Genomic DNA, 27,616 nt, shown 5'->3' with positions numbered 1-27,616 from the left:
TTCCCTTTTAATCTCCCTTAGTGGCTCGTCTCCTGCTCATCCTTTAAATATTGGTACTCTAGAGGGTATTAGCTCACTTCATTCTTCTCTCTTTCCCCAGCCTCCCAGGATGACTCCTTTTACACCAGCTACTTCAATTACCTTTCATACATAGAGGATTCACAAATCTGTATCACCAGTTCCCTCTTCTCACCTAAGCTACAGGACTGTGCATTAGCTGGTATACTGAGCATCTCAGGGACCTGAAACTCAGTCTGTCTAAAACTGATTCCATTCTTCTTTCAAGCTCCACAAACCTGATTTGCTACTTCTGTTCTTCCCCAATTCTAGTGACTGCACCTTGATCGACCCAGTCGTCAAAGCCTAATTCCCCATGTCTATGACTCCTTATGGCTAAGCAATCTCCAGTGAAGATTACCTCCTCCTTATGTCCTAAAACATTGCATTTCAATGTATAACCATGGTTCCAGTTCCAGTAGAGGCTACAATCATTTCTCACTTGTCACTCCATTTTCAAATTTGACCCATTCCAAACTGTTCTCTTTCTTGTAGTTAGAGTGATATTCTTCAATGAAGATCTGAATTCTAAAGGCTTATCACTATTGCTGGCACACAATTCTGGGGGAAAAAACCACTAAATCAGAATCTCAATTGTTAGGATTGAATTAGTGAGCATATATGAGTAATATGTTAATATCAGTTTCTTTTTATTTCTCCACAGGTTAAAACTAGATGAAAAGGTACATTTAAAGGACTTGAAATTTTACTGGATGGAACATGATGGTGGTTCAATTTTAATGTCCAAAGTGGACCAAGATCTCATTCTGGCTCAGAAAAAGGTAATTATAAATGAATCTCTTCAATGAAATTCATACTTACGCAAACAGATACTATTCTTACCCTTTTCTTTTATTATCTGCCAGATATTTCTCTGTCAGCATACATAGAATTAGGGTGATCACAATGGTTGTAGTAAGTAATTTTCGGTGTAATTATTTATAGCTATTTTTGATATTTTATTCGTTTTTTAATAATAAAAAGGAAGATTTGAAAGTAAAGTATGATAAAGCAAAGAAAGAAATTGCTCAGAGGTAACTGCTATTACTATTCTGGCATATTTCTGTCCAGTCATTCTTCTATGCTTATGTGTAGATGTAAATTTTATATAATTGAGATCCCATTGTATATGTAACAATTCTGGTCTGCTTTTGTTTTATAAATATGTCTGTAATAAAATGAAATAATGAAACAAATTTGTCTTTCTAAAAGCAAAAGTTCATTCAGAGAAGAAAAGTAATAAGAGGAAGAGCCCTGTGAAATTTTAAAAATACTTTTTTTAAAACTACAGTAAATCCCTAGAACATATCTTATAACTGGACATTTGTACAACATGGTGATTACAGAAAGTGGCTAAGAGAGTAGATCTTAAATGTTCTCACCACAAAAAGGAAATGACCATTATGTCATGTGATGGAGGTGTTAGCTAATGATATGGTTGTAATCATTTTGCAATATATAAGTGTGTCAAAGTTACATGTTGTACACCTTAAACTTTTACAATTTATACATCAATTGTATCTCAATAAAGCTGAGGGAAATATGAAAAAATCAACAGTAAATCCACATGTGGCACCATTAAAACATAATACAAATCATTATTTGGAAAACATGTAATTATATATGTCTGACCTCAAGAAAATTCATGTAAAAACTCTCACAGTACGGTTAACAAATGTCTTAATGAAAGTCATATAATCCCTAAGTCAGAATCATCCCAATATAGCAGAAACAACTAGTAGAAAATGATTTTACAATACCTATGAATTAGCTGAAACATAGTGTGAAACCTAAATGAAGACAATTATAAACTTGAGTGCTATAAAATATGGCTTTAATATCTGAATACAGACATTACTGTGCTATAAGATTTGACCATGTCATAAATGTATATATTATTTTTAAATCTGTTGATAAAAACGTAATTCTAAAACCCAATGGACTTTTTAAATTTTTTTCTTTTTGTAACGTTTCATGGGCAGGGGGAGAAAAACGGTCATACATGATAAGTTATAAGCCCAGATATAAACTTTTTCATATATTAACTTTTCATGGGTATTAGCATAGCTTCACAAATTTGCATTAATGCCATTGTAGAGGAAGAAATTACAGAAAATATTGGCAATAAAAATGACAAAGTGTTATTAGCCTTATTTAGGCTATAATCCATGATAAGATGAAAACCACCCAGAGCCATGGGAAAGGACAAAGGTAAATTATAAAAGAAGTTATGTATGTAACTAATGAAAACATAAAAAATGTTCAGTATTACAAGTGGTTAACGGAAAACAAACTATAGAAATTTAAGATAATATTCAGTGTTGCTTGGATTGATAAGACTGGGTAGTCATATAATGCTAGTGGCAAAGCAATTTTGTTAATTTTGAAAGGACAGGGTGTGAGGGAAATAAATGTGAAACCATGAAGCCAGGAACAGGAAGAAAAAGGAGAACAAATGGTTGCATGGAACTAAATAAATCACAGTGAATCCTGACTCAGCCCCTCTAGTTGCTGCCACAGCAGTGACTTCCCCACCATCCCACTGTTAAGTAAATTAAGCAGAAATTTTAATCTTGCCATACAGCTTCTTTATCTTCATTATCAAATTCTCTAGCCTATTTAATATTTAAAACTTTCCCTTTGACCATATCAAAACAATAATTACTGGCCTGAAATTCATATGTACGATATAAATGGCCCATTGTACTAAGTGATTTTCCCACTGTTGATACTAACCAAGCGTCTCACTTTGAATTATTGAGACTGTCTCTACAGGACCAGAAGTGAAAATTAGGCAGACTTCCCAGCCTGTCGGCATCAGCTAGCAGGCAGAGCCACCATGGAACGATTTGAAATAACAGTTTAAAGTACTCGTGCTGTAGAAGAGACAGCAACAGACAGAAATATATGTAAAACCATTCAGGAATTTCAATTCATAGTACAAAATTTAGAACAGGCTGTAGTAACAATGAGCATATGGAAGGCAAGGATCTCTAATATTGTAGTATTGTGGCTAACTAAGAGAAATTTATAACCTCAATATTTGCCCAAAAGACATTTTATAAAATTCAAATGTCTATTCCTGATAAAGAAACAAAACAACCTTAAAAACTAGGTTTCCCATACTAAGTGTTTTTTATGGCACATATGGAAAATTTAAGGGAATTCATATTAAAATTAGGACTAGGATAAAGCATGCCAACTATCACTATTATTTATAAAGCGTATCCGAAAGAGAAATTAGAAATAAGAGGTGTAACTCTTATGAAAAAAGAAGACAAACTGATAATTATTTGTAAATTAAGATGTGAGTATATTCTTGGAATATACTCACGAGGTATTATTTAAAATCCCTTAAATTAAATGAGTTCAACAAAAATAAGATATAAGACGAATGTGAGAAAAACCATAACTAACATATCTATCAGCCATAACCAGTTCAAAAGTTAAACAGGGAAAACAAATCCGAAAAGAAATAGAAAAACACACAAAATACCTAGAGACTCTAATGATATAGGACCTAGCTGAGGAAAATTACAAAACTTTACTAAGAGTTCTAAAATGAGCTTTGATTAAAGAAGAAACCTAGTTTCATAGCTTGGTTTTGTTGGAAATTTTTCTCCATAAATCTGTGCAATTATAATATTATATATTATAATATATAATTATAAAATATAATTATATAATTATATAATATAATATCCCAGTTTTTAAAGTCCCCAGGCACATCACAAACTGCATCACAGTCACAAAAGGTTTCTGAAACACCAACAGGCATGGTGTCTTATGGAGTAATCATCATTCTATGCATTAATTTATTTTTCTGTGTGTCATCTTTTGACAAATTGAGGAAGATGAGAGTGTATGGTGTATGTCTGAGCAGGGAGGAGGTCAATGGAGACACACATTACATAGGGGTAGTGGCAATAAGGATGTGTGCCACCTTCACCTTTCTCAGCTATTGCCAGAAAAATAACATTTGAGGGTATGGGGAGGCCATATTTCATAGCAACTAAAATCAAATTGGTTATTTTATAGAAGTTGAGAAAATGGTGTTACTCTTCTGCCAGAATGAACAAGAGGATGTGTCAAGTTTGCTGACTCCCTTCGATCTGCAGACCCCACCTAGGTTCCATTTGTTGATTTTTGCATGCACAGGAGGGCTGGAAACCTTTTAGATCCCTCGTTGTAATGTGCAGAGCCACTTCTGTTCAGTTATGGATGTCAAATTAATTGGTCAAATGGAGAAAAAGAGCAACGACTTTACACTGCCACAATGCTGATGTCTCTCATAGCCCTCATTTTCGAAGTTCAGTTTTGCCGCACATTTTGTTCTTAGTTCACAGTTGCTTTTTCTTTTAGCTCTTCAAGATTTCTGCTGAGAAAACCACTGATCCTTAGAGAGGCTCTCTTGTATATGATGTGTCACCTTTCTCTTGCTGCTTTCAAGTTTCTTCTTTTCTGTTTGATTTGCAAGAGTTTGATGCACCTCACCGTGGCTCTCTTTGGGTTTACCCTATTTGGAATTTGTTGAACCTCTTGTATCTGTGAATACAAAGGGACATCTCTTTTTTTTTTTTCAAATTTGAGGGGTTTTCAGTTATTTCTTCAAATAGTACCTCTGTTCTCTTTTCTCTGTCTTCTCCTGGGGTCCCATAATGTGTATATTATTCCATTTGATGGCATTCTATGAATCACTTGGTCTCTTTTCACTTTTTTTTTATTATTTCTGTTTGCTCCTCAGACTCAGTGATTTCAAATGACCTGTCTTCTAGATTGTTTTGTTGATTTATTATTCTGTCTATTTCAGTCTTCTGTTGAATCCTTTTAGTAAATTTTTCAGTTCGTTCCTTATGTTTTTTAGCTCTAGAATTTCTGGTTGTTTCTTTATTATAACTTCTCTCTGTGTATTTATAATTTTGTTCATATCATTTTCCTGATTCTTATTTATCTGTCTATGATGTCCTTTAACTCATTGAGCATTTTTTGACAATTGTTTTAAAGCCTTTGTCAAATAAGCCAGAGGACTGTGTTTCTTTAGGGTTTACTATCTAGAGATTTATTTTGATCATTTGAATAGGCTATGTTTCCTTGTATACCTTGTTATCTATTTTTTTAAGTTGCATATTTAAAATAATAGCAACATTTCCTAGTTTTTGTGGACTGGAAGTTTTGTGTAGAGGAAGTCCTTTACTAATCAGGGTGGCTTAAATACTCTGAAAACTTTTGCAGATGGGTCTTTTTGGGGCCTACATCTTTTTTTTTTAATTCCAGTTCCTCTGTACATATGACTAGTTTTTTAATGTCTTAATTTACCTATATGTCTCATCCTTGCTTCTTCTCAAGCCCTTAGTTGTTTTATTTTATTGCTTTGCCTGTAATATCTTGTACCTGGCCAGACACCCACAGGTGTGCAGTAACCCCCAACTCTTTCATACCACAGATCCAACCACTGCTTTTGGCAGCTTTCAAACTGATATCTGAACTATGCCTCTATTTCTGTGAGTGTTCCCTGTCAGGCAAGAGATAAACCAGAGCCTCAGGCTGGCCCTATACCAGCCAGACTCTGCAAGCAAATTCCACTCTTCTCTTTCCATCCGAAGGTAGAAATTAGTAGTTGGGTGGCTTCCTCCCACTTTCTCTGCAGTGTGCCAGGAAGTGGGTGGGACAAGAATGAGCAAAGATACCACGGGATTTGTTTGCATTTTCAGTGCAGCTTTTCTTTTTCTGTCATTTGTTGCTGCAGAGGTCTCACAGAGCTACTTTGGTCTGCATGTTGGTGTTTCCATGGAGGAGTGAGGGCCGGGACCTTCCTTGTCTGCCATCTTGATGACATCACTCTCCAATGATGTGTCTTTTTCCTAATTATGTTTGTCTATTTTTATATCCTCATTTTCTAAGGTTGTGGCTCACTTGGAAACTATGGTAGGAGCCTCAGTTCAACATGTTAAACTGAAGCAAATGAAGTATTCTTTTCAGATATGGGTCACAATGATGTCAGCAAAGGGACATGATGGGAAGGTATGTTCAGTTCTTTCCTTCTTTTCATCTTTCCTTCCATAAATGTGTTTTGAGTTCAAATGTGGTCCATATATTATAGATACGGAGAAATGAAATTCATGAGCAAATAGGTGACAGAGTTAAATAAAGATTACAGTTTGGTGAATGCTATACTGGTATAAGCATTTATGGTTGTAGGATCACAGAGGATGGGCCCATCTCTATGTGGAAGTCAGTGAAGGCGTCCTGGTGGAGGACTTGCTATCCTCCAATACTTGAATAATTTGGAGGCCTTAACCAGGTAAAGAAATGATCAAAGGTGTTCCAATCAGAGGAAACATTGCAGACAACGGCGCAGGAGTGTGAGGCTTATTCCAGTGTGATGTGTGCTGGGTATCAGAGAATTTAGATTTCAATAAAGCATAAAGTGATTAGGTAACCCAAATTGTCAAGAGCCCACTTTGCCTCCCCCATCAGAGGTTTTCTAGACACATGCACACAATTATCTTCTTTTCTACAATGTATTTTGACCCTCCTGTTATTTCCTAAGTTTGGAAGCTGATGTGGGTACTTGTGAAAGATGATTTACTTATGCTTTCTTCAGGCTTGTTGAGGATTTTAAATATGAATTCTTTAATAGGAATAAGATAAATTTGACATTATGAAGAAATAAAAAAATATTTTCAGGTCTTTTACTTTTGTACATATGTTGGCCATTGGGAATGTGTGTGTTGGAGTGTGACAGAGACAAATTCAAATTGCAAGCCATTTCTTAGCTCTTTTCTTTTTGGCAGGGTAGTTACTTACCTATTCTTCACTTTACTCATCTGTGAAATGAAGCTACTGATACCTGTATTACAAGATTATTTTCAGGATTATGAATATTTCTTGTAAAATGCCTGATATGTAGTAGCTCTTCAATAAGGGAGAACTCTCATGATCCCTTTATACCTTAAAAAAATAGATTATCAGTCCCTATCGTTGTGTTTAAGAAACAAATAACCTGTTTCTTTTATGTAAGCACGTTGGAAATCTCTCAGAATAGGAAATTCATGTAAATCCACAAGCCGAAGATGTTTGACTCTGAGATACAGTTTCATAAACAGAGTATTAGAACAAAACTAAATCAAAGATTAGTAACAAAAAGTTTATTTTGAGTTCACTTGCAGGAGATACTCTCTTGTAACTTGGAGAATCTCTTAACATAGGTGCTTATTGTTAAAATTGGTCCTGAAATTAAAAACTTGAAATAAGACAAAAGGGTGAAAAAACTGGTCTGCTTCACTTAGGATGCCTGATTCAGAGCTGGGAGTCATTAGGCTGTCTATCATGTTGCTCGGTAGTGGTTCATCTCTTAAGAACAGGTCAAATTATATGGTTGGTACTTGAAGCTTTTACTATGGAAAAAGGATGTGGTCATTTTCTCAACCACACTTGTTCATGGCATTGTAACTGCTTTATTATAAGTGGTTTATTGAGTTATAATTTACATGCCATGTAAATGAACCATTTAAAACATACAATTAAATGATTTTTAAAACATTTATAGAATTATGCAACCATCACCACAATTAATTTTTGAACAGTTCATCACCCCAAAAAGAGACCCATACTCATTAGTATCAGTAACCACCTCCAGTATCATCACTACCCCTCCCCCCAACTTTAAGCGAAAACTAATCTACTTTCTGTCTCTATTGGTCTGCTTATTCTGATTCTGGACATTTCAAATAAATGGAATCATACATTGTATAATGTTTTGTTACTGGCTTCTTTCACTTAGCATAATGTTTTTTTTGTTTGTTTTTACATTTTATCCATGTTGTACCTTGTATCAGTGACTTACTCCTTTTTGTGGCTTGATAATATTCTATTGCATTGATATATTTTATTTATCCATTCATCAGTTGATTGTTATATGGCTATTATTAATAGTGCTGCTGTGAACATTCCTGTACATATTTTTTTCTTAACCATACTTTTTTCAGAGAATACTTGTATTTCCTTTCTTTTCTTCAATCTTAGGAACCTGTGAAATTTGTGGATCTGCTTAGTGACCATGGGAAGCCTATCAGCCCTCTGTGGGAATTGATCAAATGGTGCCTGGGACGATCAACGCACACTATCCCTGCCATTGGTATATAAATTGTCTTTTCTCCAAGACTGGTTTAATGTCTTTGGGGGAGGAAAGAACATCCTACCAAAAGTATAAGAACCACTCACAACACGTTGAGGAAAGCTGAAATATACAAATAAATGAATTAGTAGTCATCATATGCTGATATCTCACCATGTGCCAAGCACTCACCTGTGTATTTTAATCCCATTAATTTGCAATGTATCTATTATGCCAATTTTACAGGTTTAGAAACCTTAATTCAGAAAGGGTAGATGGCTACCAAGTTAAGAAGTGGTCTTCAAATACTTATCTTACAAACTGTATTGTATTTCAATACCTAAATGTAAGTTTTGGACAATATATTTCACTTCAGGGATAGGCCCATTCAGGAATATTTTAGTGAATTTACTTATCAAAATGTTAATTATTAGTCATGTAGAGTAAATTTAATTGAAGCAGCTCACCAAAGAAATTAGTGCAGCTATGGACATTTGTTGCAGAGTTGGTGATTGCTGTTATTGTAAACAAATGCTCATTGACTAAGTGCCAAATATTAGATTTTTGGCACCTTTGTATGTGTTATCCCTTTAAACATTTAAGAGAGTCTGATAGTATAAGTAATGTTGTCTTTTCAGAGTGAGAAACTGAGGCTAATAGAGATCAGTTAACTTATTTCAAACTGAGCTCTACTCTTATCTTTTCTAGATACTAGCTTGCTTAACCTCCATTCAGTTGCTTATATCAGTGATTAATTTTTCTTGTCTATAAAATGAGGTTAATAAAAGTATGCATTGCTTATGTGGTTGAGTGGATTAAATAATACGTACATCCTTGCAGTGTTTTGCTAATTAAATTAGACTATGCATCTAAAGCATGTGAGATACAATCTAACCATGCACATACTGGGAACTTCAGTTTTATAAAGATGAAACCACAAATCTCAGAAAATCATAAAGACTCAATAAATAGAAGCTATTTTTATAGCTTCTACTAATGAGGTCTCTATCATCAGAAATTGCTGTATTGTTGGAGAAAGATACTGTGCTTTCAATGGCTATAATATTTTGATACCATGAGGAAAATACTTTTAAGGACAATGAGCACTCAAAGCAATCATTTGCCAAACATTTGTCAGAGTTACTTTTCTTCAAAAGAACCTTGATGGTATTCTCGTCATTGATATCCTCTTTCTTGTGCATAGCCATGAAAATTCAAGGACAGTGGTATACTGATATCAAGTCTTTAAGCAACTCTTGAGTTGTCTGATGCCAGCTCAATTCATGCAAAATAAATGACATTTTATCATCCTAGGTAATGTCAGGAGCTTAGCTGAGCTGCCATGTGTTGAGAGAGCCACTTAAAGCAACACATCAAAGTAAAAGTAATGGTGAAGTGTTTAGTCACTGTGATAGTATAAGCAAGAGGCTAAAATTGGAGAAAACACTGACTCCTCCCTTCTCCATTTTCCCCTATGAAAAGTTGTACCAGTCAAGGGTCAAATGGATCAGCACAGATGTGGAGATCTTCTCAGTGTTTAAGGAGCCCTGAACAAAAGTCTCCAGCAGTTTTATGGACCCTGAGGTCATGATAAGATGAGGGAGAGAGACTAGGAGTGGAAAAGTCCTGAGTACTGATTCCGAATAGGGAAGTATGTTCAAAGTTTCCTCTACCTCTCCCCATAAAGAGGCCTCAGCAGACATCTGAAGGAAGACCTCTGCCAAAGGCCTCAGACAAAGAGTTCTAGGAATTAAGGTGCTTTGGCTAGGAATACAAATATGAATAAAAACCTCACAGGCCAGAGGGGCCTGAGTCCTTGAGTGCAACACCCTATAGAGGTGTAATGTACTTGCTGTACACCATGTCTGGTTTGGGGAAGGCAGGTTGCCAGCTGGAGTTTTACCAGATAATCCTTTGTAATTGCTGATGGTCACACCTGAAAAATCACACATAGGGATTTTAGCCAGGAGCTAGACTCTTCAGATAAAAATATTCCAAATTATATTAAAAATGTATTCGTAGAGATGTATACTACAGCATATTTTACACTAACAGAAAATTGGAAGCATCCTAAATGTTTACCAGCAGAGGAATAGATATTGACTTCTGGTTCATATATAGGGTAATATTGTATGCAGGCAATTAAGGCCAAATTTATGAAGCTGTGTTGAGAGCATGTATATCTATGTATGCTAAAATAGTGAATGGAAAATTTTGCATACAGTGTGAGCTCTACTGTAAGACATATAATATTTGCGTAGAAAAGTACATGAACTAAGTGTACTAGCATATTTACAATTATTTCCCCTGGGTACTCCTCTGTTTTGGAGTGACTTGTTCATTCTACTTTAACCTTTTGAATTTTTTCTTATTTTCTATTAGACTTATATGTTCCTTTCATAATAGGAACAATAAACTTATTTTTTTGTACACCTGAAACTACTAATAGATAAATAAATAAATAAACTTATTTTTTAAATAAGTAAACTTTTTAAAAAATAAATATTTAATATCTAATACTAAATATTTGTGATTAAGCACGATGTATAATTAACTGATGTGCAAAATATGTATATATTAGTATGAATTCATGATCTTTTCATAAAATAATTTAAAACTTGGAGATACATTAGCTAGAGTACTCTAAAAATATAATTATATTATAAAGTTTTGCTAAGAATTACATAAAGTGACACTATAAATAGCTTTTACAATATTATTGACTGTATTCCCTAGGCTGTACTTTACATCCCCAACTCCTTTGTAATTACCAATTTGTACTTCTTAATTCCTTCACCTTTTTCACCCAGCCTCCCAATCTTCTCCCATGTAGTAACCATCAGTGTGTTCTCTGTATATATGAGTCTGTTTTTGCTTTGTTTTTTCATTTATTTTGGTCTTTAGATTCCACACATAAGTGAGATCATACAGTATTTGTCTTTCTCAGTCTGACTTATTTCACTTAGCATAATACTCTCTAGATCCATCCATGTTGTCGCAAATGGTAACATTTCATTCTTTTTTATGGCAATGTTTCATTGTATATATGTACCACGATTTCTTTATACAGTCATCTATTGATGAACATTGGGTTGTTTCCGTATCTTGGCAATTGTAAATAGTGCTGCAGTGAACATAAGGATGCATATGTCTTTTGAAATTAGTGTTTTGGATTTCTTTCAATACACCTGAAACTAATCTAAAATAAAATTTAATGTCAACTATAATTTTAAAAATAATCACGGGTACATAAAATACAGCATAGGGAACATGGTCAATAATATTCAAATAATTGTGTACAGTGTCAGATTGGTAATAGACTTATTGGAATGATCACTTTGTGAGATATATAAATGTTGAATCACTATGTTTTTTTGTACAACTGAAACTAATAATTTTTTTTTAAAAAGCCACTCTATTCCCACCATGACTTAAAAAAAGAATTACATGTATGAAGATACTTATTGCAGCATTGAAATTTTGGAAATAGTTTATATGCCCAACAAACATGGGCTAGTTAAAGAAAATGTATGGTACATTCCTACAATCAAGACCTGGAAACAACCGAAATGCCCATCAGTAGATGACTGGATTAAGAAACTGTGGTACATTTATACAATGGAGTATTACGCAGCCATAAAGAAGAAAGAAATCTTACCATTTGCAACAACATGGATGGACCTAGAGAACATTATGTTAAGTGAAATAAGTCAGAAAGAGAAAGACAAATACCATATGATCTCACTTATATGTGGAATCTAAAGAAAAGAATAAGTGAATGAACTAATCAGAGACAGTTTTGGAAACATGGAGGAAAAACAGAGGGTTGCTAGAGGGGCGGGGGGTGGGGATAAGGGGAAGGTGAGAGGTTTTGGGAACGTACAGAGGGATAGTGGATGGGGGGAGGGGGGTTCACACAGTGTGAGGGATATAAATGATAAACGTCTAAGTTTTGCTTTGTCTTGTGCACCTGAAACTAATTTTAAAAAAAAATCATACAATCATAAAAATCCTTATGATATAATATTCTATGGGAGAAGCTAGGAACTCTATATACAGCATTATCAAAAGAAACGAGTTCACATTAGTTGTCAGTAATGCTCACGTATAGGTGGCAAGGTTATGAGGTTTCTTTTTCATCACTTTCTTACTTTCTCAATGTTCTAGAATGAATATATGCTGCTTGAATAAGAAAAGATAATATAAAGAATACTAGGATTTAAAATGAAGTTTCAGACCTTAACTTGTTATATGTTATCATTCTATAGGCCTGGCTTTGTTGGAAGAAAAGCTCAAATATAACAGTGAGAAGTACAAAAGGTTTAAGGCGATGGAAGAAAGCCTGCACAAAGAGTTGGTGGAGATGCTGGGTGACGATGGTGTCTTCTTATATCCCTCCCATCCCACAGTGGCTCCCCAGCATCACGTTCCTCTGACAAGACCTTTCAACTTTGCATATACAGGTACCTAATTGTACTCCTTTAGGTCTGTAACCTTAAAGCAATGGAGATGTTTCCCAAGAAAACCATAAGTTCCTTTTGCTGTTGGACAAGTTTTATACATGCATGTCCAAAAATGATGTGCAGTTAAAAAGGAAATTCCAGAAAACAGTTGCTGTGGCCGTATGTGGAAGATAATTTGCTAATATCTGCATTCTCCCCAGTAACCCTGCAAGTAGGTATGAGTATTCACGTTTACAGAATTGAACTTCAGGGAGGATCAGTGACTGTCCTCTGTCACACATTGTGAACTCACTGAATCTAAAGGCTACCTTGACTATGCTGATGCATGGTAAAATCAAGTCAGCTTTTTTGCTAGGATTTGTGGCTTCCCAAAAGATGCTAGTGCCAAATATAATTCTCCAAGATGATCATTTATTTCCCTACTGAATTTGATTCATTCTATTATCCATCCAATTAATTTGTTTAAGTTTCAACTGGTTTAGAAACTGTGTCTGGACCATGGTTATGTGAGGTGTAAAGGCCCCTGGAAATGTACTCGCTCAGTTTCTATGGTTTCTCTAGGGTCTCTGCCAGAGAACCACATTACTCTTAGAGATAAGGTAGGACAGCCTTTTTCAAATATACTTTCGTACTCTAGAAACCTGTGGTCCACTTTAACTTGATATTTGGAGATTGGTTTACTTGAGTTCAAATACTTGGTTCTATTAGTTTCTACATGTGCATCTGGAGCAAGACGTTGAATGTTTCTGAACCTATCTCCGCATCTAGGAATTCCATCTAGGGTAATCCATACCTTGCACTGTTGCTGTCAGATTAAATAATACATGTAAAGTACTTGGCATAAGGGTTGTGGAAGCTGAGGTGGAGAGGGTATCAAATAATAGTTTCTATCCTTTTGAACCCTCATACATTGCTGGTGAAATGTTGCAAAAGTGTTGCAGCCTTTTTGGAAAATGGTTGGGCATTTCCATTAAAACGTTAAATGTTAATTTACCATATGACCTAGCAAGTTCACTCCTAGGTATTATATGTACTCAAGAAAAATAAAAATATGTTCATACAAAGACTTGTACATGAATGCTTACCACAGCATAATTAATAATAGCCAAAAGGTGTTAACCCAGCTGTTCATTAACTGGTGAATATATAATCCAAATTTTGTATATCCATTCAAAAGACACACTATTTGGCAATAAAAAAATAAAAAAATAAAAATAAAAACTTGGACAAACCTTGAAAACAATATGCTAAGAAGAAGATGGCCAGAAACAAAAAGATTGCCTATCATAGCATTCCACTTATAGGAAATGTCCAGAATAGTCAATCCACGGAGATAAAAAATAAATTAGTGTTTTCTAAGGGATTGGGAAATAGGGGAATGGAGAATAATTGCAAATATTTATGGAGTTCTTGGGGTGATGAAAATGTTCTAAACATAGATTGTGGGGATGGTTGCAGAATTCTGTAAATTCACTATCATTAATTCATACATTTAAAACAGGAAATCTTATTTTGTGTGAATTATACTGCAGTGAAGCGGTATAAAACATGAATAAGGTAAAGAATTACAATTTACAAATCTAGACTAGCACAAAATTATATTACTAATGTTCATAAGTAAAGAAAAAAATCCATAATGCAAGAACATATTACCCCATATTAACATTTACTCTAATTTTTCTGACAATGTTACAGAAGGCAAGTTAGGAGTAGCAGACTGGAAAACAGCTCTAGCTCGCATTCACATTTTCTGCATTGAGATCCGGATTTCAGCTTTTACTAGCCCAGCAATTGTGGACATGTTATCTAACTTCTCTGTTCTTCAGTTCTTTCATCTGTAAAATAGGAAAAAGTAATAGTTTCTGTCTCATGGGTTTGTTGTGATAATTCAAATATTTAGTACACATCAAGTCCCTAGATGAGTCCTCAGCTGCTGGTAAACTGTAACTATATGTTTGTAGCTAGTAGTAGACAAATCAGTTTTCAAGAACAGGTCTTGACTTCTCACATTTTTCTTGTTTGTTTCATTCAGGCATCTTCAATGCCCTGGGTTTGCCTGTGACCCAGTGCCCACTGGGTCTGAATGACAAAGGACTTCCTCTAGGTATTCAGGTGGTGGCTGGACCCTTCAATGATCACCTGACCCTGGCTGTGGCCCAGTACTTGGAGAAAAGTTTTGGGGGCTGGGTCTGTCCTGGAAAATTTTAGTATGACCTACTCAAGGTGTGTGTGCATATGTGTGTGTCTTTCTGTAGGTTGGGTGAGATCAAGCACCAGCAGGCAAGTAGAGTAAAAACAACTGCAGAAATATTAACTTGTTCAGTTATTGTTTCCAGTCTTCTTTCCTTTACTAACTGTTCACTTTAATAAAATGGTGATATTTAATTCCTTCCGTCAGTTTACTGGAGAAGATGATCATGTAAATGAATAAGTGCAATAAAGTTTTCTATGTGCTCTAATGTGTCTGTTTTACATACAACATGGAGATCAGAGAAGGGAATATTCAGTTTCAATGAAGGGATCATAAGCCACTTCACAGAGACGGTAATGCTTCAACTGAGAATTGAAAAAGACTTACGTGTTTGCCAGGTTGCCAGGCAGGCCATGAAGTAAGGTAATTCCACTTAGAAAGAGCTATAGTGACAAACGCAAGGCATGAAAACTAGGTGGTGAGTTCATCTAAGTGTAAGTTCGTATGAACAGTGAGCAGCTGGAAAGGACATAGAAATGCATGAGACTGCAACAAGACGAGCTCCTCCAACGTCATCAGAAAAATTGTATTTCATAGCTCTGTCCACTAAGAGCGTCTAGAAGCAATGCCACCTTAGTACAAATAATCACAAATAACACCCACACCTTCCTTTCTAAACACCTTTTTCCAGTAAAAATAACAAAGGCTTCTTGGAGAAAATCGGATTCCAAGACTGAGAGAGAAAGTGGAAGATGAGCTTGGAACAGTTTATTGTGCCAGAAAGTTAGGAAGTGTTCAAAACTGAAGGAAAACATCAAAATGACACAGGAACACTTTAAAGAGGCTCTCAATGACCAAACTTGGGACAATTTGAATATCAAAATGAGTGACAGTGACGGGTTATAACTAAAATGCAAGTGGAGATGAAGAAAAGTAGATACAGATGTACAGATATGGAAATAGATATAGTAATATATATTTTGATGGTTGCAAAATGATGACTTTCTAATGCTTGTTATATATATGTATGTATGTGTGTATATATATATGTACACAATATATCAAACAATAGAGTTATATACAAAGTTATATATGTTTATATATAATATGTTTTATAAATATATACAAAATTAAAATATATAAATCCATATAAATAAAACATATGACAATATATAAACATATTATACATATATAAAACAATAAAATAATATAGGGTTAGAAATATATAATGATAGATTTAGAAAGTGGTCATCTTGCAAGTATCAAAATAACACTTAATTCAGACATGATTCATGAATGGATGCTAAAACCATTGGATAAAAGTTGGAGAACAGTTGTCAGGGAACTCAAAAGTTGTTTCAGTGTTGAAATATCTCTCAACCTGTTACTTATTAATTACTTATTAAGAGTGGGGGATGTTGATTTTCACATGGAGATATATGGCAGACAACTCCTTAATCAAATGATCAAAATTAATATGAACAATAAGAAGAAATTAATATCACATGTCTTCTGGGGAAATGCACCAAGAAGGATATATCATTACTTCTGTGATGTTACTTCCAAAAAATGCATCACTTGGATCTAATCATAAGAAAGCATCAGGCAAAAACAAATTTCTGGACATTTTATAAAATAAAGGGCCCAAAGTCTGAGAAATTGTTCCAGATTAAAAGTGACTAAAAACACATGATAACTCAATGCAATGTGTGGTCTTGGATTGGAAAAATAAAGTTGCTGCAAAGGACAGCATTAAGACAATTGGCAAAATAGGAACATGGTCTTTATATCAGATAATATAACTCTGTGGAAATTTCTGAATTTTATAATTGCACTGTAATTATGTAAGGGAATGTCCTTATTCTTAAGAAGGGAGCAGCTGAGAGCCAGGTGAGAGGGTTTGCTGCATGGGTGTGACATTGTAGCAGATTAAAAACTAGGAAATAGGAAAGAATACAAATATATAACAGAGTTTATATTGTTCTCTGTCCCCAGGAAACTTTCATAATGGTAATAGATAGCTAAGGGTTCCTCAAATGCATTTGACATACATTATCTTATGTAAAGCTTGCATTTGACATACATTGTCTTATGTAAAGTTTGCAAGAGCAACTCTGTAAAGTAAATACAGTTATTGTCACTTCACAGATGAGGAAACTGAGGCACAGAAAGGATTAATCCTTTGTCCAAGATGGCATAGCTTGTAAAGGGCAGAATGTAATTCCTATTGTCTGTCCTGTGATCCAGACACTACCTCCCTCAGAAAAATCTACATTGTTTATTGTGTTACTTAAAATACTTTTGTCTTTAAACAACAAAAACCTTGATTCAGACTAAATTATAATCTCATATAACAAGCATTCCAGTGGTAGAGTGAATTCCAGGCAAGGTGGTTATCAGTGCATCAGGGATAGTATCAAGAACCCAGGTCTCTTCTGTGTCCATGCTCTGCCATACTCAGTATTGCCCTCCTCCTTAAGCTGGTCCCTAGATGACGTCCCAGATTCAGCCTTCACCTCCAGATAGTGTAATGTCCAGGGGCAGAAAGGACCATCTCTTCCCGGGTCTCTTTTTTATGGGGAAGGAAACTTTTCTAAGACCAACCCCTCCAGGAGAAATCACCCATCAGCACATTGGGCAGCAGTGGGTCCCACACTCATTCCTGAACTGTTCTGTAGATCTTGGGAACATTGCAACATTGTTGGGGTAATGTTAGAAAAGAGATTTTGCTGCCCACTAGTAGTAGTTTAAAGACAGCTTATTCTTCACAAGATGAGTAAACCAAGGACCAGAGAGCTTAAGAAACTTGCTCAAACTTCACTGCAAGCTGGTTGTGGAATTAGTTTTCAATTCTAGGTCTGTTGGGCTTTAAACCATTATATGTTTTCATTGAAAGCCATCAAAAGTACTTGCCTTCTAACTGGAAGTTTTTACCTTTTGACTTTCAGTTATAAGTACTGGGAATGTAACGTATAACATGACGACTGTAGTTAACAGTGCTGTATGGTACATTTGAAAGTTGCTTATATCCACTCATGTGGGATATAAAACTAAAAGCAACAAAGGTAAAGACAAACAAACAAAAACTCATAGACGCAGACAATAGTTTAGTGGTTACCAGAGGGTAAGGGGGGGTGGTAGATGAGGGTAAAGGGGATCAAATATATGGTGATGGAAGGAGAACTGACTCTGGGTGGTGAACACACAATGGGATTTATAGATGATGTATTACAGAATTGTACACCTGATATCTATGTAATTTTACTAACCATTGTCACCCCAATAAACTTTTTTAAAAAAAAGAGAATTTCTCCTTCCATCTTCTCACTCTATGCATCTTGGTATGTACTCTTTTGTATAATGCTTCTGTCAAATTATGAGTATGAGAATTTACAAATGCATTAAACTTTAATATTTAGATGTGAAAAAAGATTAAATAATACCATGGAAGTTCGGCAAGGAAATATAGCACAAAACCCATATTTGGAAAATCTGATTTGGCTTCTTAATAATGAAAACTTCTTTACAGCAAAGAGTCCCATAAAAATTAAATGGTAAATGAAAATAATTAAAAGAAACATGTGAAAATATATGTGATAGGTATTAACTAGTTTTACCTTATAAGAAGCTTTCACAATCAATAAGGAAAAAATATAAGGAAACCTTTCAGAAATCAGCAAAGAATATGAAGATGTAACTTACCAGAAAATTTTTGAAATCTCTCCCCTGTCTAGTAATCAAAGGCAATTCAAATGGGATACCACTGTTCACCTTTTTAAATTGCTGAAAGTTGTAGGTAAATGGTTATATTAGATACTGCTGACAGTTGAGTTCTCTCGTACTTTGGCATTAGGAGTGTGAGTGTGTACAATCTTTAACACTGATCAAAAAGCTATGGCTCATAAAAAAATAAATAAAAATAAAAATACAAAAAAGAGAGATAAGCATTGTACACCAATAAAGGATGAAAGAGGAAAAAAAATAACGAACTTAAAATACCAATATCAAATTCTTAGAGTCCTCACCCAAACCTATTAAAAAAATCTTGGCAATGCTTTTTACATTTTTTATATGAGTCATATAAAAATTATATTGAGTAAATATTAACAATTACAGTGGAAAAATTATTTTTCTCCTATAAACTTCTCTTGAATATAATTTATTCTATTGAGAAGTGTGACAGGATGAATTCCAAAGTTTTTGTGTGACATATATTTGTACTTTCACCTAAATAGAAGACAGTGTGGAATAATAAATAAATAAATAAATAAATAAGCTATGGCTTAGTCATTTCCCTTGTAGAACATTCTCAAGGAAAATCTGGAGGTGGGGACCCTAGCATGGGGCCAGGCTCAATGAAAGACTGGAGACAGGGGGCGGGGCCCCGCACTGTGAAGAATGCAGAGCGTCTGTGACGTTTCGAGTGTGCCAAAGGTTTCCAGTGAGATTAGGCCTAGGCAGACTTCCCAGGACGCTGCAATACCATGGCAAGAAAGTCTCCGAAACAGTCTTCTTTCGGGGCTCTGAGAATCTTCATCTATGGGGGCCTTGGGCAGTCGGATTCTGAGACACACAGAATCAGAAATAGCTGAACCGCGTGAGCCAGAACCCCAGGCAGGCCCCAGTTGTGTATCTGGTATCCGAAAACGCAGGCAGAGCAGCGGGCCCTCCTTGGACCAAGAGTCTGTGAACAGCAGCACGCCCCTACACCAGGAAGAGAATCTACAAATCGTCAGCACAAGCCACAGTAAAAAAGTTAAAATTGCATCTGAGCCTGCTTACCAAACTTTATTTTTGAATGCGGAAACCAGTGACATTAAAATCCGTGCTCTGGGGAAACTATGGTGTTTACACAAAATGTTTTTATGTCAGTCAGACTACTTTGCTACTATGTTTAGAGGTTCTTGGAAAGACTCTCAGGAAGATATTATTGACCTGGACATTAATGACCCGAATATAGATGCAGAATCCCTGCACTTTGTATTAGGTTCGCTGTACAGAGATGAATTTGTCCTAAGTGAGCCCCTTCAAGTTCCACGAGTTTTGGCAACAGCATGCCTGCTTCGAGTAGAGGACTTAATTCGGCAGTGTGATGAGGCCATGAAGAAAGCAATTAATGTGAAAACTGTATGTGGCTATTATGCAGCAGCAGAAACGTATGGATTAGATTCTGTAAAGACACGCTGCTTTGAATGGCTTCTCCACAATTTGATGACACATCCAAGTGTTGAACTTTATAAAGAACTCAATGTAGAGCTCATGAATCTGCTCCATTCTTCTTCTAATTTATTAGTAATGCAAAAGGAACTGGATGTATACACCACACTTAAAGAGTGGATGTTCCTTCGTCTTAACCCAGCTTGGAAAGGCTCAACAGAACAGCTTTTAATTAATGCAAACAACTGGTTTTCCAGGCACAGGGAAGGTGCTGGAAACATTGCCTTCCTTGAAACCAAACAAGGCATAACATTTCAACCAGTATTTAAAAATTTGAGGTTTCAGCATATGATCTGTGACCTGGCCTCCACAAGAGTTATTGAGCAAGATACTCTAATACCCTCAGAATGGTTATCATATGTTTATAAACAACAATGGTTTACCTTCCTTAGAGCACAACAATACAGGGAAACTGGTCCCCAAGACATCAATGAAACAGAACTTGAAGAATATAGCATGAGGTGTGGTAGAAGGATTGCCGAGAATGGAAAATACTCATGGAAGTGGTCAGGTTATAACTTTGGCTTTCCGTTACATGTTATCTTCACCAGCCATTATATAATTTTCAAGCAAACTACTTACAATTATTCATGTGACAGTTCACAACCTCGAAGAAATATTGCATTCAGATTAACTTTGGTATGTTTTGATACTAGTGGGAACGTAACTTTCAGCAAAACAACTGGTTATAAAATCCTTACCTTTGCAAAGGATGAAGAACAAATGGTAATGAAGTTGGATGGCATTGTTCTGAGATTCCCTTTATATATATTCTGTAACTTCCTGTTTATATCATCAGAAAATCCAGGACATTGATCATCTTATCAATTAAGATATGTTAGCATTTTGAAAACTTCTGATGTTTAATTTCATTTAATGGCCCTACCGTTTAAAACAAAATACAGATGACCAATAACAGAAATGAAAATCTTTCAAATGTGGAAACTATCATAAATAACTACTTTTTAATATTCATTTTATTTCTATGGATTTATGAAGAAAAAGTTTAATTCCAAGAAAATATCTGTGAAACCAAATAGTCAATTATGCTGGCATCTCTTTCTTGTCATTTACCATCAACCATCACACTCCAAATGGAAATAAGAGACTGTATTTCCAAGGAACCAAAATTAACTAACTAGTTAGATAAATTTTACCCTAATATTGAGACAAAATAAAGAATTCTCTTCCGTGCTGAAATTGTTGTGCAAATGTGGCTTTATTTGTGAAATATTACAGGGGAAAGTCAATTATCAAGTAAAACCTGAGATGAGGGACTCTTTTGGACTCTATAATATAGTTTTAAATAGCCAGGCAATGTCAGATTTTATAACATTGCATACTATATAATTTAGTGTTAATTTTTTAATTAAAGTTTATTGGGGTAACAATTGTTAGTAGATGAGGTGATTTCTTCAAGTGTATTCTACATTTCAGTTATTGTATTGTTCACTTCTGAGTGGTTTTTTTTTTATAGTTTCTATGTCCTTTTTTTCTGCTTTCTAACTCTTTGTTGAAGTTCTCCCTGATGTCATTGAGCATCCCTATAACCATTGTTTTGAACTCTTTATCTGGTAGGTTGCTTGCCTCCATTTTGTTTAGTTCTTTCTCTGGAGTTTTCTTCTGTTCTTTCATTTAGGATGCATTTCTTTGTTTCTTCATTTTGGCTGCCTCTCTGTGTCTGCTTCTATGTATTAGGTAGATCTGCTATGTCCTACAGTCTTGGCCAGGTGGCCTTATGTAGTAGGTGCCCTGTGGGGCCCTGGCACAGTTTCCCTGGTCACCTGCTCTGGGTGCTTCAGGACTGTCCCTTGTGTGGATTGTGTGTGGCCTCCTGTTATAGTTGAACCTTAGTTGCTATTGGCACATCAGTGGGTGGAATTGACCCTCAGGCCGATTGGCTGTGGCGTTTGGCCACATTCACAGCTTACAGGCTGTTGCGTGGGGGGCTTACCCCACAAAGTGAGATTTGCCCCACCAGGCTCTGGTGCCTGTTGAGGCCACCCTTAGTTTATGCTGCTTATTGGGCTAATTGGGCAGGGCTCTGCTGTTGTTTGGAGCCAGCCTCCAAGTATGTTGGTTCTGGATCCTCTTGGGAGGGACTCCGGTGCAGCCCCAGGTCATCCCTTGCCTATGACTGGCTGGGGACTACCTGATAGGAGCTACAAAACGATTCATTTTTGTTCACTTCCTGTGCTAAATCTGGAGGCGCTTGGGAGAGGCCATGCTATGAACCGAGGACATTCGCCACCAGTACAGGGCCTGGGGCAGCTCTGCAAAAGGCCAAGACACCCCGAGGCCTGCTGCCACCTTCTGGTTCCCTTAAGGTTCAGCTGCTGATAAAGCCTCATATGGTATGCAAGTTGGGTGAGGCACGGTCTCACGGAGTCACTAGAGTAGGAAGAGTTGTGCTCACCAGTTTAATGTAGATTTTGTTTTGGTGCCAGTGCTGAGCCTGTAGCTACTCAGCAAGTCTCAGAGCACACCAAGGCCAGTCACCATCTGCCTGAGGTCCAGGGATTCTGACAGTTTTCCAAGGAAGAGTACAATATGGGCGGGGATGTCTACTCCAGGAGAAAGTGCCTCCAGCATTGGGGGAGTTGGGTGAGCTCCATTGGGATGGAGCTCACCAGACCAATCAGATTCAGATTTGACCATGTGGGGGCGGGCTCAGCACAGGAAAGATGGTGCTCACCTGCCGGCTGCACAAGAGAAGGACACCACACAGAGAAAATGGTGACTGTCCTCCAGCCTCCGTCCTGAAGCCATACACCTCAGTCTGCCCCACCCCCTATGATTCCTACACTTCCCAGGTCACGGACCTTCCTCTGGAGCCCAGGGTGAGTGCCTGCGAGTGAGTAAGTCTGTGTGTGGGCCCTTTAAAAGGACATCTGGGTTTCCTGCAGCCTCCCATCCCACCTGGATCGTCGTAATCCCCGCTGTTTTTCACAGGCAGATGTTGTGGGGGCTCCTCTTCCTCGCACCACTACTCTGGGCTGGGGAGCTTGGTGTAGGGTTGGGGTTCCTTTCTCCTCTGGGGGAAACCTTCATGGCTGAGATATCCCTCCTGATTTTCAACCACTACACAGAGTTTTGGGGCCCATTCTGCATCTCTGCCCCTCCTACCAGTCTCAACGTGGCTTCTTTAAATTTTTATTTATAAAACTTCTGTTCAGCTAGACTTCAGATGGTTCTCCAGGTTGATTGTTTTATAATTTAATTGTAATTTTAATGTGTTCATGGAAGGAAGCAGGCACAGTGTTTGTCTACTCAGCCATCTTGGATCTCTCTGGAAGATTAAGTTATTAATATTAACTTTTAAGGTTGATGTTATGACAGATTATTTTAATGAAAAAATAATTAGTTTTTTTGCCTTTAGAAAATGTGTTTCCCTTGATCTTTGGACTCTAAAGTAACATTGAAAAATAACAGAGTAGTTCCGGCTATCTTTTTTTTTTTTTTTTTAATTAAATTTATTGGGGTGACTAGTGGTTTCCAGAGGGTAATGGGGGCGGGGGGTGGGGGGTGGGAGATGAGGGTAAGGGGGATCGAATATATGGTGATGGAAGGAGAACTGACTCTGGGTGATGAACACACAATGGGATTTATAGATGATGTAATACAGAATTGTACACCTGAAATCTATGTAATTTTACTAACAATTGTCACTCCGGCTATCTTTTTCTTCTGTTTTCATCACATCTGCCCTCAGCCCTGAATTTAGTGTGCCAAGATGATATTGTATTCTTAATCTCTTCTGTTCTACATGTACACTTTAAAATTGAAATCTGAGTATCATTCCAAATATTTTTCCTGATGTATTATTAATTTAATCTACAAAAGTAGAATTCCATGAAACATTGAGTTTTGATTGCTTGACACTTCTGTTATATGTGGATAATCCTAACTCATTTGGTGAAAAGTGATTCTCTGTGTTCTAGAGAAGCCATTCCTTTTTCATAACTACCCAGAAAATCATATTAAAATAAAAACTAGTAAGTTTGCAGCTAGTTAGGTCCCAAATGTATTATAAGATAACTATTTACCAATTTCAAGCTGACATATACTATGATAAATGCCTGACTCAATGGCTCTGGTAAGATCAACAAAAGTTATAAAACAGAACTCATTTTCAAATATCTAGAATTTAAAGTGGTGAGAAGAATTAACATAGATATCAATTACATGAGGTTCTTATATTGCTTGGGCATTTGAAAGTAAGTTTTGGTCCAGTTTTTCTTCTTTTTTTTTTTTTGCATTTAGTTATTTTTTTAAATTTTTGAGACAACTGTAGATTTGCATACAGTTCAAAAATCCTGTATACCCTAAGTCAGTCTCCTGCAAGTTAACATCTTGCATAACTATAGTATAATACCACAACCAGGAAATTGCCATTGATAATTATAATCAAATCTTATACAGATTTTTCCAGTTTTACATGTACTCATATTTGTGCATATATTTTTAGTTCTGTGCAATTACATCACATATGTACAGTTTATATGTCTACCACCATAGTCAAGATATAGAATAGTCCCAGCACCAATGTTCACTTATATTGCATTGCTATAATCAGCCTCTCCTTTCTCCCCTGCTTTGCACCTCATCATTAAAATCTGGTCACCACTAATTTGTTCTCCATCTCTATACATTTCACATTTCAGGAATGTAATATAAATGGAATCATACACTATGATAGCCTTTGAGGTTGACTTTTTCACTGACATAAATTCCTTGAGATTTATCCAAGTTGTGGCATCTATAGTTTTTATTCTTCTCAGTTTTTGTGTTTTATTAATAAAGCTGCTATGAGCATTTGTTTACAGATTTTTTGTTTAAAAATGAGTTTGCACGTCTCTAGAATAAATACCCAAGAGTGTAATTTCTGGGTCGTATGGGAACTGAATGTTTACTTTTATAAGAAACTGCCAAAGTCTTTTCTAGAGTGGATGTACCTCATAACACCATCAAGGAAATTTTTGTGGGATCCCCTTTAACCATCTTCATTCCCCATGCAGTCAAAGGCCTCCTGAATTCTCATCACATAACATTTTTCACTCAGCAGCCTCACCTCCTATGAAATTCTTTTGTTAACTGTTCTCACATAACTCTTTTACATTGTAATGATATTAACCCTTTTACTCTGCTCCCTGCTGTTATCAGCTGTTATCAATGAAGCTTCTCATGGCTCTTTAACGCAGGCTCACCTGCTGACCCCTAGGAATGATCTGCAGGAAACTCTTGTAACACTAACTTCCCCGTGGTTCACTGCTTTTATTTAAAAGGTGACAATGGCAAATATTGTGGTGGATATTGCATATTAACACCCTTTGATGTAACTGAAGCAGCACCTTTGCCACCTACTACAGCCCAAAAAAGCCAAATTATTCATGCTTACATGGGTCCACCCCATAGCCAAGGGCAAATCATACACTATGATAGCCTTTGAGGTTGACTTTTTCACTGACAAAGGCAGTGAAAAGGCAAAACTGCCAAGGGCAAAACTGCCAACAATTATACTAATAATAGATATGCTTCTGGAGTAGCTCATGATTTGGGGATTTTGTGGAAGTAATGTGACTCCCTTAATTCCAGCAGAAACAAAATTTTAAAATGGCCTTTATGTTCAGGAAGTATTGGATGTTATACTTTTACCTGCTGCTTTAACTATTAAGATCCCATGATGTTCTAAACTTGACTGGAAGCTAAGGGAAATCACTTTGCTGACACTGCCACGCAAATGCTACCCTTAAAGAAACCAGTAGCAGTCAAACCTCTGTCAGGGTCCAGAGGGATATTTCCCTAAATGGTAACTTAGACTGGATAGAGCAGCCCAACGACTGGCCTCAGGGAAGAAAAAACAAGATTGGAAGTCAAAAACTTGTTGGTTTGATAAAAAGAGAAAACTCTGGTTCAAGCTAGATAACAACTCAGTCCTACTGGAGACTCAAAAATTCCCACTGCTAACTACTGTGCATGCATTAAATCGTTGGTCCACTGACAAAATGATAGCATTCATGTATCAGTAATGGTGGGGAAATATTAATAAGGCTGAAAAATATTTCTACCTAATTTGTTCCACTTGTCCAAAGTACAACCCAGGGAAGCTTGGTTGCACCGCTCCTGAACACTTAAATTGTTTAATGGAACATTTGAGTTTTGGCAAATGGATTCCATATAGCTTGCTCCATCTCATGGATATAAATATGTTTTAATCATGGACTATATGTTTTATAACTGGACTGAAGCTTTCTCTTGCACAAAAGCTATTGCTTCTCTGTGACTAAAGTCTTTCTTGGAAAAAAAAAATTCCTACCTGAGGAACCGTACTTGTACTCCATAGTGATCAGAGAACCCATTTTAATGGTCAGATACTTCAACAAGTCTGTGCTATTTGACCAGTGTTACAGCATTTTCACTGTGTTTACCACTCTCAATCCTCAGGTTTAGTCAAGCACATAAGTGGCATTATTAAGACTCAATTGGCAAAATTTGTAGATACCCTCCAAATACCTTGGCTAAAAGCATTGTTGTTGGTCTTTCTATATCTCACATCTACCCCTTTGGGCCTCCTAAACTCTTACCCTTTTAGATGGTCACAGAGCACCAAGCACCTGGCCCTACTTTGTATGATCCATAACTGATTAAAGGACATATTTCAATATTGTAAAGGCCCAGTTGCTTCTATAAAAATTAACCATGTTCTGGTAGAGCTCATATTGCACTCTAGGGAGACAAAAACCTTAATAAATATCCTTTGCTACCTGGAGAGTTTGTCTATTGGAAAATACATCTCCAGAAATACTCTCTTTAACCTCTCTGGAAAAGCCCCTTTGAGGTACTGCCAAGCAACCCTTGTACAACCAAACTCCAGGGAATAAACTCCTGAATTTATGTGACACATATAAAGACCTAATGCTGACTAGACATGCATATCATCTGGTGACCTGAAAGTAAATATTTCCCAAAATTGAGGCAGATGACTCCTGATGAGACAGCTTCCCCAAGATGTTTAGACAAGACCAGTTGGAGTGTTTAAAATTCACAGAAACCTCTTTCATCTAGACTATTAACTGACTCTGGATTGCTACCAGTTCATAAGTCTCTGAATTTGCAACCGACCGGTGGTATTATTGATAAGACATTTTGTACCAAACAGTTTATTTTGAGATAACAATACTGTTTAACTGCTTAATGTTTTATTCCTGCATTGTGTCTTCCCAAAGTGCTTGTTTAATTATTTCAGTTCTGAGTGTACATTGGTCATATTCACTATTTTAAGATACAGACTTTGATGGGAAATGCCTAAGAGACCTCTCTCCTACCTCTCCTTGTTACTCAGATATGATCACAATAAGTTTTCAGACTGGTAATTTTCCTCCAACATGAGACACCATACCCAGGAAAGGTCTTTCCTGGCATGAAGGGACAAAAGGTCACTGAATCTCATAAAACCTGACTCTTAATCAGCAATGCTTTTGGAGAAAGACATTGATCAAAGGGAGAAATGAACAGAAACCACATTTAAATTGGAATTGGGAGGGCCTATGGGGGAGCTCTCATGCCTGACCA

At 36.3% G+C, this 27,616-nt stretch overlaps 2 protein-coding genes across 3 annotated transcripts in view; both read left to right on the top strand.

The window, feature by feature from the left end:
* Window positions 1-15,095, top strand: part of FAAH2 (fatty acid amide hydrolase 2) — an 84,583-nt gene extending 69,488 nt beyond the window's left edge. For both annotated transcript variants that reach the window (XM_019719518.3, XM_074323639.1), the window contains exons 7-11: window positions 722-839; window positions 5,959-6,078; window positions 8,083-8,194; window positions 12,442-12,636; window positions 14,669-15,095. In XM_019719518.3, coding sequence (XP_019575077.1) covers window positions 722-839; window positions 5,959-6,078; window positions 8,083-8,194; window positions 12,442-12,636; window positions 14,669-14,844 — 721 coding nt within the window. In that variant the 3' untranslated portion in view covers window positions 14,845-15,095. The remainder of the gene's footprint in view (window positions 1-721; window positions 840-5,958; window positions 6,079-8,082; window positions 8,195-12,441; window positions 12,637-14,668) is intronic.
* A 4,271-nt stretch (window positions 15,096-19,366) lies between these two features.
* On the top strand, window positions 19,367-21,107 carry LOC109439252 (germ cell-less protein-like 2). The gene has a single exon (XM_019719516.3). The coding sequence runs from the start codon at window positions 19,367-19,369 to the stop codon at window positions 20,858-20,860; it is 1,494 nt and encodes a 497-aa protein (XP_019575075.3). The 3' UTR covers window positions 20,861-21,107.
* The last annotated feature ends 6,509 nt before the right edge of the window (window positions 21,108-27,616 follow it).

Source organism: Rhinolophus sinicus, chromosome 18 (genome assembly GCF_057876585.1).
Source record: "Rhinolophus sinicus isolate RSI-liver-muscle chromosome 18, RSI-T2T, whole genome shotgun sequence".
NCBI lineage: Eukaryota > Metazoa > Chordata > Mammalia > Chiroptera > Rhinolophidae > Rhinolophus > Rhinolophus sinicus.
This window is presented reverse-complemented; position numbering and strand designations above follow the sequence as displayed.